Here is a 12,393-nt window from a genome sequence, read left to right on the forward strand (position 1 = left end):
CTGTTATATTGAAGGAAGAAGTCTCCATTTTTCTCTTAAACAAAAAAAACTATAAATAAAAATATACCTGACTTTTTGCTATTCCTGAATTTTACTAAGAAATGTAATTAAGAATATATTTTTAAATCACTGAAAGAATACATAATTTACTTATCTCCTAATTTTTTTTTCCTTAAGCTTGGTGGTGAACACATGAATGACTGTTACATGAACTTTTATTGGCATTTATATTACACACATATTAATGTACATTTCCAAACATGTAAAAACTGTAATGAGTTTTAAAAATTTAGAAGATTGTGAAGAACATCAATAAATAAAAGAAGTATGGTTCTGGTCTGCTTTAGGAAGAGATAAGCAGTAAGTCACTCAGCTATCTATACTGGGAGTAATAAACTATGAAGCTGTTTTAAGACTACAGAATTTAAATACTCATTTTTTAAAGAGAAAAATCTGTTCATCCAAGCATTTTTGACTTAAATGCCTCTCCACATGCAAAAACTTAATAGAAAAAGCTGTATGGGAATCCGTTGCCAATCCTGTTACGGCTTCTGACAGTGATAGTGGAAAACAACAGAGGATTAAATAAAAATCAAATAAAATTTGTCCTGCCCAACACCATGTATTTCCCTCACAGACACAGATGCACACTCACAACCATGCTGTGCACACACACACACATACACATACAATGTAAGAATGTTGTCCTTTATTAGGATGACTTTTTCCTCAGGCTTGCTAAATCTCATTTTGTCTAACATTCTTTCATAACTTATAAACCATGTACTTACACACGCATTTGTCTTGTTGGATTTTATACAGGCAGCCAGACAGACATAAGACATACATGTAGCTACCACTTAGTGGGTGCATTCCATATATGAGGGTTTTGTATACATTATATTTCCTCTTCACAACAACACAGTGATGGAAGAGATATTACATTACCATGTTACATGTGTGGAGATTGAGCCCCAGAAAGGTTAAGCAGCTTGTCCCAAGGTCACACAGCTGAAAAACGCAGCCCTGGCTAGGTTAGTGAAAGATGAGAGACCAGTGGAGAGAAAGGCTCAGCCGACAGCGAGCACTAAGGCCCCAGACATGTGAGTGGGGCCATCTTAGACCCTCCAACAAAAGCCAAGCCACCAGCTCATTGTATAAGTGAACCCAGGAAAGACCAGAGAATTGCCAAGTCAACCCACTAAATCATGAGAAATAATAAACTGATGTTGTTTTAAGCCACTGAATTTTGAGGTGATTTCTAACACAGTGAAAAATAACCGATGTCGTCTCTATGACTCCACACTCTCCAGGTTTTCCTCTTACTTTTCTAATTGTCCTTAATCTCTTTCTTGAGATAATTTCCCTTTTCTTCCCTCACCCACCACCCCATGATCCCCAAACCAAATCACTATTGTTGGGTCGATTCAGACTCATAGCAATCCTATAGGGTTTCCAAGGCCGTAAACTTTACGGAAGCATACTGCCACATCTTTCTCCTGCAGAGTGGCTGATGGGTTCAAACCATTGACCTTCTGGTTAGCAGCTGAGCTCTTAACCACTGTGCCACTAGGGCTCTCTCATGATAGCTGCATTGAACATGGCTTTATTGGGTTTTCTTTGATCTTCTTTTATTTTTTTTAATTTTTATTGTGCTTTAAGTGAAAGTTAAACCTATAGCCATCAAGTCAATTCCAACTCATAGTAACCCTAAAGGACAGAATAGAACCGCCCCATAGGGTTTCCAAGGAGCACCTGGTAGATTCAAACTGCCAACCTTTTGGTTAGCAGCTGTAGCTCTTAACCACTACACTACCAGGGTTTCCATGGTTGGCAGTTTGAACTTACCAGCCACTCCTTGGAAACCCTATGGGGCAATTCTACTCCATCCTACAGGGTCGCTGTGAGTCGGAATCGACTTGACAGCAACAGGGTACAGGTAAGTGAAAATTATAAATCAAGTCTGTCTCTCATACAAAAATTTATATACACCTTGTTTTTTTTTTTGCTATATACTCCTAGTTGCTCTCCCCCTAATGAGACAGCACACTCCTTCTTTCCTCTCTCTATTTTTGTGTCCATTTGGCCAGCTTTTAACTCCCTCTGCCCTCTCATCTCCTCTCCAGACAGGACCTGCCCACATAGTCTCATGTGTCTACTTGTTTGATCTTTTTGCTCTTCTATAACTTCACAAGCAATCTCATCCACTTCCATGGTTTCAATGATCACCTATATGCTGGCAACTCCCTAATCTCTATCTCTAGTCCTGATAGCTCTTCTGAATTCCAGACCCATATATCCAGCTGACCATTGGACATCGCCATTAATGTCCCACAGATGTGTCAAACTCAGCCCAAACCTGAGCTCATGATCTCTCTGCAAAACTCTTCTTTCTTTTGTATTCTATAATAGTAAATGTTACCATCATAAACTCTCTGACTAAAGCCCCAAACCAGTAGTCCATGTTGACTCCACTTTCTGCCTACCTACTGTGGCAGAGACTAACTCATGCTCCCCAATATCTTCCCTGTTCTTCTTCCAAAGTTGTAGCATGTTTAGCTGGGTTTGTGGCCATCAAGATTAAAAATTCCATCTTCCTGCTTTCTGTATAGGAAGGTGTGGTCATATGACTACATTCCAGTCAATGAGCTTCCTGGAACTTGCCTTTGGAGATAACCTGCATATGCACATTGCCCCTTCTTTATCCCTTCCTCTATTTTTTTAACTGGAATGTGCCTGCCATTTCCGACCGTGAGGCAAACTTGGAAATGTAGGCCTTGTAAACTGGAGCCACAGACAGAAGGACAGATTCCTGACACTACAGAGTGACTGAATCACTCGCCCAGACTTTTATATATATATATTTAAAAAACTATCTTATTTAAGCCACTGTTACTTTGTATTTTCTGTCACATGCAGAAAACCCTCATCATGCAGTGCTCTCTCCCACCTCTGTCTCTCCAAGCACTTGGTAAATAATATTACGCTCTATGAGTTTAAGTCCTAAGATCAAGTAAGATGGATAAGCTTTTATCACTGCAGATATTAGCTCAAGACATGAAGTCAAAAGCAAAATGAAAAGGACCAAGAAATCTACAGAAGGCTTAACTAAATAGAAGAATTGTATTTCTCGATTTGAGAACGCACTTGGCATTCTAGTGTATGTACCAGTCTCTTGAGGATTTGATTTGCTCATGGTTATGTCCAAGCACACTGACAAATTCAAGAGTTTTAGACTTGAAAAGGTATGATCTAATTCAGTGTCATCTGGTAAGGTCCTGTCTAGCTGATCAGCCTGCCACTCTGTGTGATGTTTCATTTTATCTTTCACTATCATAATTAACTCTCACCATGTGGCAGATTGTATTTTCTAAACATGGCCGCAACAATGTCTCACATCCCATATGCTATTCTTATATTGTGACTTTGATACTCCTCCCATCAAGAGGTGGGTTTTATGTTTCTTCCCATTGAATTTGGACAGGCTTGTTACTATGGCAGAAGAAAACACTATGTTGCTTATAAAGCTAGGCCATACAGCTTCTGCCTGGTTCTCTTGGGGCACTCACTCTTAAAATCCAGCTGCCCTATAGGAGGAAGCCCAAATAGCACATGGAAAGGAATCAAGGTCCCAAGCCCAAAGCCTCATCTGAGCTCCTGGTCAGAAGCCAGTATGAACTTGCCAACTATATAAATCATCTTGAAATTGGATCTTCCAGTCTCCAGTTGAGCCACCTCATTGACATTACATAGATGTGCTATCCCTGCTGTTGTTGGGTGCCATCAGCCATTTTTGACTCATAGTGGCCTCATGTGACAGAGTAGAACTGCCCCACAGGGTTTTCTTGGCTGTAATCTTTATGGAAGCAGATCACTAGTTCTCTCTCCCATGGAACTGCTAGGTGGGTTCAAACTGACAAGCTTTGGGTTAGCAAAAAAGACAAAAAATTTAGCAGCCATGCGTTAATCATTTACTCCACCAGGCCTCTGATAAGCCTGTCCAAATTGTAAATCTGTGAGCAAATAAATGATTGCTATTGTTTTAAGCCAATATGTTCTGTGGTGGTTTGCTCTATAGCAGTAGATAATTAGAACACATATTAAATTGTTGGGTTGTTTTTTTTTTAAGTATGAAAAAGAAGTATTTTACATAAGTCAGAAATCCTACTAAGATTGTGTTACCTTCACGTTGCCATGTTCAATGAGCTGTAGATAATCTCTGGAACCAGGTGCTGAGGTGATATATCCCAGAAATATCACTTGATCAGAGCTATTTTTCAGTAGCTTTGAAACAGCAATAGCCTGAAGTTTCCTGTCCAGGTCATCTCTAAAAAATGCAAAAACGTACCTCTTTATTATATTTGCAAAGCCACTTTTAAAAGTTTTAGGTACCTAAGGGAGCCCTGGTGGTGCAGTGGTTAAGAGTTTGGCTGCTATCCAAAAGGTCGGCAGTTCGACTGCCCCTTATTGGAAACTCTATGGGGTAATTTTACTCTATTCAATAGGGTCGGTATAAGTTGGAATAGTCTCAATGACAACAGGTTTTTTTGTTTTGTTTTGTTTTAGGTACCTAAGATGTCAAAGAATACCTTCAAATAATGCACAGAGGCAGACTAATTCCTACTTGGGCAAATGCCTTAATGTTACAAAAATGAACAAGACATTGATACAGAGCTTCAACCCAGTAGGCTGATACACTTTTCACTAAGAACAACATGATCCTTCTCCACAAATCACTTGAAGTTGATTTAAATATCTTTTAAAAGCAGCATTTGTCCAACTTTTCAGCAGAAGAAATTATATCAATAATGCCAGACCTAGTCATTGGCACTGCAGCTAAAAATGCTGGAGTTAAAAAAAAAAAAAAAGGATCTAGAAGCACTGGTAAGGAGAATCCTAACATCCACAGAACACTTCAGCATCATGTAGCCTGCTCAAATTCTTCAACTGAGCTTTCTAAAAGCCTCCCTAACTCTCCTGGCCAAATACTGGCTGATCACGGCACTTTTACTATGCCAACTGCTGTGGAGAGGCATTGGTGGTTCAGTGGTAGAATTCTCCCCTTTCACGCAGGAGACATGGACTCGATCCCTGGCCAATGTACCTCAGGCACAGCCACCATCTGTCTGTCAGTGGAGGCTTGTGTGTTGCTATGATGCTGAACAGGTTTCAGCGGAGTTTCCACATAAGAAAGGCTAGGAAGAAAGCCTGGTGATTTACATCCAAAAATCAACCAGTAAAAGCCCTATGGATCACAATGGTCCAATACACGATCAATCACTGATAATACGGATGGCGCAGAAGTGGGCAGCATTTCATTCTGTTGTGCATGAGTTGTGCGTGAGTCAGTGGGCAAACAGACAGCACCTAACAATAATAAAACACAGTGGCAGGTACATTAAGCTTTTGGGGGTTCATAGTCAGTCAATTTGGAGAAAAAAAGGATATCCTATTTGACATGATCCAGCCAGGAAAACTAAAACCATTCTAGGTGTTTGAAGCAAAGTGAGTTTAAACACAGAATTGGTCACCTAGGTGATGACAGAAAGCCAAAAAGAGACAACCAAAGGTTAGCAACAGCTGGAAACCTGTGCTACTTCTAGGGTTAGAGGGACAATAGGAGAAGGTGATATTATGAGAGGCCAGAAGCCAGCACTGACTGGTGGGAGATGGAGCTATGAAGAAGTTGGCCCAGAAGGAACTGGGACATGTAGGGAGGAGTTGGAGCCACGGAACTGACTCAGCCTCTGCCAGAGACACCAGAGGAAGCAGACAGAAAGAATGAGAAATACCCTGGCTTCTCTCCTCCTCTTGCCCTCTTGACCTTCCACTTGTGTCTCCCATTGGCTAAACCTTCTCAGAATCCAGAAGACAAGGAAGTCTGGGAAATATGGTTCCTTCAATGTATATGTAGCAGAGAAGGAGAACAAGGAATGGGTCCAAGGCAAATAGTTAATAGACCAACATAAAAAACCCATTGCTGTCGAGTCGATTCCAACTCATAGAGGCCCTGCAGGACAGAGCAGAACTGCCCCATAGGGCTTCCAAGGAGCAGCTGGTGGATTTGAACTGCCAACCTTTTGGTTAGCAGCCATAGCTCTTAACCGCTGCACCACCAGGGCTCCATAGACCAACATAGGTATTTTAAAAACACAGCTACCTAAGAAAAAACAGCTAATAAATGAGTGTTAAGGTAAAAAAGAAAAATTCAAAGCAAGATGGAAGGAGATCACAGAGGACTCAAAAGATTAGAGGAAACCTCATGGAGCTAGAATCTGCAGATAGGATTAAGTTTGGATAAGTATGTGTAGACAGCTGAATAATATTAAAAGATGTCTCAAGAAACAAACAAGTGAAAGAATGACCAGTTGTTAAACACCTACCGTCTGCCAAGTACTATGCTATTTGATATCGAATTCTCACAATAACTGAGAGGCAAGCACTAGCTGTATTTGTTAAATGAGGTTAAGTCACTCGAGTATGGTTATCCTTCATCTCCCCTGCAGAGATCCACTCTCTGCCCTTCTCTATGCCCGGGGTGGGTGGCCCCTGTAGACTGCACCTTGCAGGCTCCCTTAAATGCTGGTTTCCTATTGGGTTTGGTCAACTGGAGGCACCAGCAGGAGATGAAAAGGTGAGGGGAGAGCAAAATTGGGGCATTTGTTTCCCAGTCCCTCCCTCCTTTAGGGCTGAATCTCTAGCAGTAGTTGCATTCCTCTTGCCAGGTGGCCCCTCTTCCTTGGCTCCAGACCTCACTGGGCCCTAGAAACATTATCTCCTCCGATCGTTCCTTCAGAACTAAGGGTGGTAATGGTTCCTGACTGTTGCCAGCGTTTGAGCGCCTCAACATCTCATTTGTTTGTTTGGCCCTTCCAAACATCTTGGCAAGTAGTCCCTTCATTAGGTCTGCAGTGGATTCTGTTCCTTCTGATACATGGAATCAGGATTCAAATCCAGGTCTTGAGAGTTTCAAAGCCACTGCAACACAGGTAGTGCTTTCATTCAAATATATTCTAGCAATATATTACTGGAAAATAATCTGTGAATTTGATTTTATATTTTTGCAGGAGATAAATGTTATCTAATGATAATAAACAGTATATGTATGTGTGTGAGGACGGGAGAGAGAAAAAGAGAGCGATGGCTTTATGTTTTCTTATCTTTTAATATTTGCTCAGCCGAATAACCCTATAATGTGGGTTAGAAAAGATACATTTTATCCCATCTTCAGAAATGAGAGAATTGGAACTCACCCAGCTTACCTTGTGACAAACCCAAAACTAGAACACAGGCCTTCAGGCTACAGGTTCTGTGCTCTTTCCTCTTCATACATGGCACATGTTACAGATTTTTAAAAAATGGCGGCTTTAGAAATGGACAGTGGTAAAGGTCACACAACACTGTAAATGTAATCAATGTCACTGAATTGTACACTTAAAAATGGTTAAAACGGCAAGTGTTTTGTTATATATATTTTACCAAAATAATTTATTAAATGATGGGCTCAGTTAATTACATAAAATATTATCCATTTTACATATGGTGTTTACCTACATGACTTCTAAGAAGTGCTGCTATTTCCTACTTTCAATTGCGAAAGAGATGTTTGTATAGTCAGTAATTTAAAAAATTTGTTGAATCAGCTAGTCACATGTACAAGCAGCTTGTATTTCACTCCTAATATGATTTCACATTTGTATGCCTTAATCACGAGAAAATGAAATCTCTACATATTTATTCACAGTAAGAATTTTTATATCTAGTATTATAGAAAACCAAAGCAAACAAAAATATGCAACAATGGCTTCATAGACTATTCAAGGCACCAACTTTCTTATGTCATTTGTTGAGAAGGCACACAGCACAATGGTCATGGACAGTGTTTCCAAGGAGTAACACAGAGCAGTGGCTCCTTAAGGGCAAAGACTATGTCCACACTGTACCTGGGACGTAGAAGATGTCCAATTTATGTTTGATGAATGGATTGTTGTTTACAATTTCTAATATACCTTATATTAAAAAAAAAGTTGCCACCGAGTCTACTCTGACTCATGGTGACTCCAAGTGTGTCCGAGTAGAACTGTGCTGCACAGGGCTTTCAACAGCTGATTTTTCAGAAGTACCTGGCCTGAACTTTCTTCCGAGGAACCTCTGGGTAGACTCGAACCTCCAACCTTTTGGTTAGCAGTTGAAAATGTAACTGCTGCATTACTCAGGGACTCCACCATACATTTATAGTCTGATTCGGTTTAATAATAATGGCCAGCAGTAATTGAGCACTGTACTGTATTCATATTCTGTCTCATTTAATTCTCACGAGGAGCCTATCAGATAGATAAGATTATTGCTCTTGACTTACAGATGAGGAAACGGAGGATCCAGGAAGTTAAATAAGTTAGTAAAGGATACACTGCTACTGACAGAATTATTCAGACCAGACCGTCTGATTTCCAGGACTCATGCTCTTAACCATTAAACCATACTGCTTCCCTCTCTGGGGTTGCAGCTCCTCAGTAAGTGTTAGCTCTTACTGTTGCTGCTTGTGCCGTCATTTATTATTATTAAATCAAGAGCGTGAGTAAAGCAGCAAGTAAAGGAGATGGTGTAAATCAGAGAGCTTTAACAGAAAGTTAGAAAAGGACATCCTCCCCTCCTCAGAAAAGAGCACATTCCTAGGGCTGTCTTGTTTTCTATTTCAAGTCTATTCTTCACTTTGTAGGGGAGGCTGAGAGAGCTAGAGGGGACGGAAAAAAGGGAAGAAAAACAGACAGAGAGTAGATTCAAGTTTCTTAGGTGCAATTCCAAGTGAGGCCTCGAGAACTGGAGACAATTAAAAAAAAAAAAAAAGGCTCATAGTGACTTCAAGTGTGTCAGAGCAGAACTTCACTCCACAGGGTTTTCGATGGCTGATCTGTAGGAACCAGATCACCAGGACTTTCTTCTAAGAAGCCTCTGGGTGGACTCGAATTGCTAACCTTTCCGTCAGCAGCCAAATGGTTCCAAGCATTCAGGCTCTAGAGTTTTGGTTTGCCCATTCTCTAGCTGCACTATCTTGGCTGGACAAGTTACTTAACCTCTCTCAGCCTAGTTTCCTTAAAAATCAGGCACAGACATATTCTGAGATACAGGCAGTTCTTAGGAATGGTGCAGGGAACACACAACACAAGAGAAAATACTTTGGGGGCGGGGAGAAAGAAAGATTGCTTCATGGAAATTAATGTAATGTGTTAATACTATTTGTTGGCATTTGTATAATAATAGATTAGCCAGGGAAACTCACTCGTAATTTCCAAAGTGTGTCACAACAAAATCCACCAGCTTGCCTGCGATGGTAACAGTCAGGGTTATGGCTGGTGCAATCTCGCCCTCTGGTGACGGAAGCAAGTGGTGCTCAGATTTCACAATTGGGTATCTTGACAAAACCATAATCCTGTAAAGAAACGAAAAGAAATATGTGCATCGCTGTTGGTCCCACCATGTCATGCAGACAGGACTAAGCAAATGCCTTAAAAAGGGATGCACCACACTACAAACATCCCACTGAGGGAAATTAAAAGCAATAATGTCACACAGTATAACGACAGGGAACTGCCCAGAATTCAAACCGGATGCAGAAGTGGATGTGGAACGAGGGGTATCATTGCTGATGTCAGATGGATGCTGGCTAAAAGCAGAGAATACCAGAAAGATGTTTACCTCTGTTTTATTGACTATGCAAAGGCATTCGACTGTGTGGAACTTAACAAGTTACTGATAACCTTTTGAAGAATGGAAATTCCAGAACACTTAATTGTGCTCATGAAGAACCTTTACATAGCTCAAGGGGCAGTCGTTCAAACAGAACAAGGGGATACTGACCGGTTTAAAGTCAGGAATGCTGTGCGCCAGGGCTGTATCCTGTCACCACACTTATTCAATCTGTATATTGAGCAAATAATCCAAGAAGCTGGACTATATGAAGAAGAACAGGGCATCAAGATTGAAGGAAGGCTCATTAACAACCTGCATTATGCAGATGACACAACCTCGCTAGCTGAAAGTGAAGAGGCCCTGAAGCACTCACTGATGAAGATTAAAGAGTAAAGCCTTCACTATGGATTACACCTCAGCAGAAAGAAAACAAAAATCCTCACAACTGGACCAATAAACAACATCAAGATAAATGGAGAAAAGACTGAAGTTGTCAAGGATTTCATTTTACTTGGATCCAAAATCAACACCCCCAGACGTAGCAGTCAAGAACTCAAACAAAACATTGCACTGGGCAAATCTACTGCAAAAGACCTCTTTAAAGTGTTAAAAAACAAAGATGTCACCTTGAAGACTAAGGTGCACCTGACCCATGCCATGGTGTTTTCAATCGTCTCATATGCATGCAAAAGCTGGACAATGAATAAGGAAAACCAAAGAAGAACTGACGCCTTTGAATTATGGTGTTGCCAAAGAATACTGAATACACAATAGGCTGCAAAAAGAATGAACAAATCTGTCTCGGAAGAAGTACTGCCAGAATGCTCCTTGGAAGCAAGATGGCAAGACTTCTTCTCACATAATTTGGACATGTTATCAGGAGAGTCCAGTCATCATGCAGGACATCATGCTTGGTAAAGTAGAGGATCAGCGAAAAAGAGGAAGACCCTCAACAGGATGGATTAATACAGTGGCTGCAACAACGGGCTCAAGCATAACACTGATGGTGAGGATGACGCAAGACTAGGCAGTGTTTCTCTCTGTTGTACATAGGGTCACTATGAGTCAGAACCAACTCAACGGCACCTAACAACAAAATGTGAAGCAGAATTGTATCGCATAGAGAGTGAAAGTCAGCTTGTCAGTTCACTGCATCACTGTGACATAGAAACTCTTTCTATGACAATAAGCACAATGGCTATCAATTCTGTTTTAATGAGTCCTAAGGAGCCCTGGTGACCCAGTGGTTAAAGCTCGGCTGCTAACCAAAAGGTCGGCAGTTCAAATCCACCAGGCATTCCCTGGAAACCCTATGGGGCAGGTCTACTCTGTCCTATAGGGTTCCTATGAGTTGGAATCAACTGCATGGCAATGAATTTTGTTGTTGTTGTTTTAATCGTGCTTTAAGTGAAAGTTTACAGTTCAAGTTAGTTTCTCATGCAAAAATTTATACACAGATTGTTATGTGACCTTAGTTGCTCTCCCTATAAGGTGGCAGCATACTTCTCCTTTACACCCTGGATTTCCCGTGTCCATTCAACAAGCTCCTGTCCCTTTTTGCCTTCTCATCTTGCCTCCGGACAGGAGCTATGAATTTAGTCATGTATCTACTTGAGCTAAGAAGCACTCTCGTCATGAGTATCATTTTATGTCTTATAGTCCAGTCTAATCTTTGTCTGAAGAGTTGGCTTTGGGAATGGTTTCAGTTCTGGGCTAACAGAGAGTTCGGGGGCCATGTCTTCTGGGGTCCCTCCAGACTTAGTCAGACCATCAAGTCTGGTCTTTTTACTAGAATTTGAGTTCTGCACCCCACTTTTCTCCTGTTCCATCAGGCACTCTCTGTTGTGTTCCCTGTCAGGGGGTCATTGGTGGTAGCCAGGTACCATCTAGTTCTTCGGGACTCAGGTTGATGGAGTCTCTGGTTTATGTGGCCCTTTCTGCTTCTTGGGCTAATATTTTCCTTGTGTCTTTGGTGTTCTTCATTTTCCTTTGCTCCAGGTGGGTTGGGACGAATTGATGTATCTTATACGGCCACTTGCTAGCTTTTAAGACCCCAGACGCCACTTACCAAAATGGGATGAAGAACATTTTGTTTAATAAACTTTATTAAGCCAGTTGACCTAGAGGTCCCCCAAAACCATGGTCCCCAGACCCCCACCCCTGCTACTCTCTCCCTCGAAGAGTTTAGTTGTACTCAGGACACTTCCTAGCTTTTGGTTTAGTCCAGTCATGCTGACTTCCCCTGTATTGTGTGTTGTCCTTCCCTTCACCTAATTCTTATCTACTATCCAGGAATTGATGGAATATCAATTGAAATGTTTCAACAAATGGATGTAGCACTGGAGGTGCTCACTCATCCATGCCAAGAAATATAGAAGACAGCTACTTAAACAATAGGCTGGAAACGATCCATATTTATGCCTATTCCCATGAAAGGTGATCCAACCGAATGCGGAAATTATAGAACAGCATTAATAGTACACGCAAGCAAAATTTTGCCGAAGATCATTCAAAAACGGCTGCAGCAGTGATATCGACAGGGAATTGCCAGAAATTCAGGACGGTTTCAGAAGAGGACGTGGAACCAGGGATATCATTGCTGATGTCAGATGGATCCTGGCTGAAAGCAGAGAATACCAGAAGGATATTTATCTGTGTTTTATTGACTATGCAAAGGCATTCAACACAAATTACAATAACACT

The 12,393-nt window shown here is 41.1% G+C and overlaps 1 protein-coding gene across 6 annotated transcripts in view; it reads right to left on the reverse strand.

Annotated features, from left to right (window-relative positions):
- CWH43 (cell wall biogenesis 43 C-terminal homolog) overlaps positions 1–12,393 on the reverse strand; it is a 79,877-nt gene that overhangs the window by 11,932 nt on the left and 55,552 nt on the right. For 5 of the 6 annotated variants that reach the window (XM_064285829.1, XM_064285831.1, XM_064285832.1 and 2 more), the window contains 2 exons: positions 9,281–9,430; positions 4,183–4,327 (listed from right to left, as the gene is read on the reverse strand). In XM_064285829.1, coding sequence (XP_064141899.1) covers positions 4,183–4,327; positions 9,281–9,430 — 295 coding nt within the window. The remainder of the gene's footprint in view (positions 1–4,182; positions 4,328–9,280; positions 9,431–12,393) is intronic. The other variant, XM_064285830.1, reaches the window with a different exon arrangement.

The sequence above is a fragment of the Loxodonta africana genome, chromosome 5, assembly GCF_030014295.1.
Source record: "Loxodonta africana isolate mLoxAfr1 chromosome 5, mLoxAfr1.hap2, whole genome shotgun sequence".
Lineage (NCBI taxonomy): Eukaryota > Metazoa > Chordata > Mammalia > Proboscidea > Elephantidae > Loxodonta > Loxodonta africana.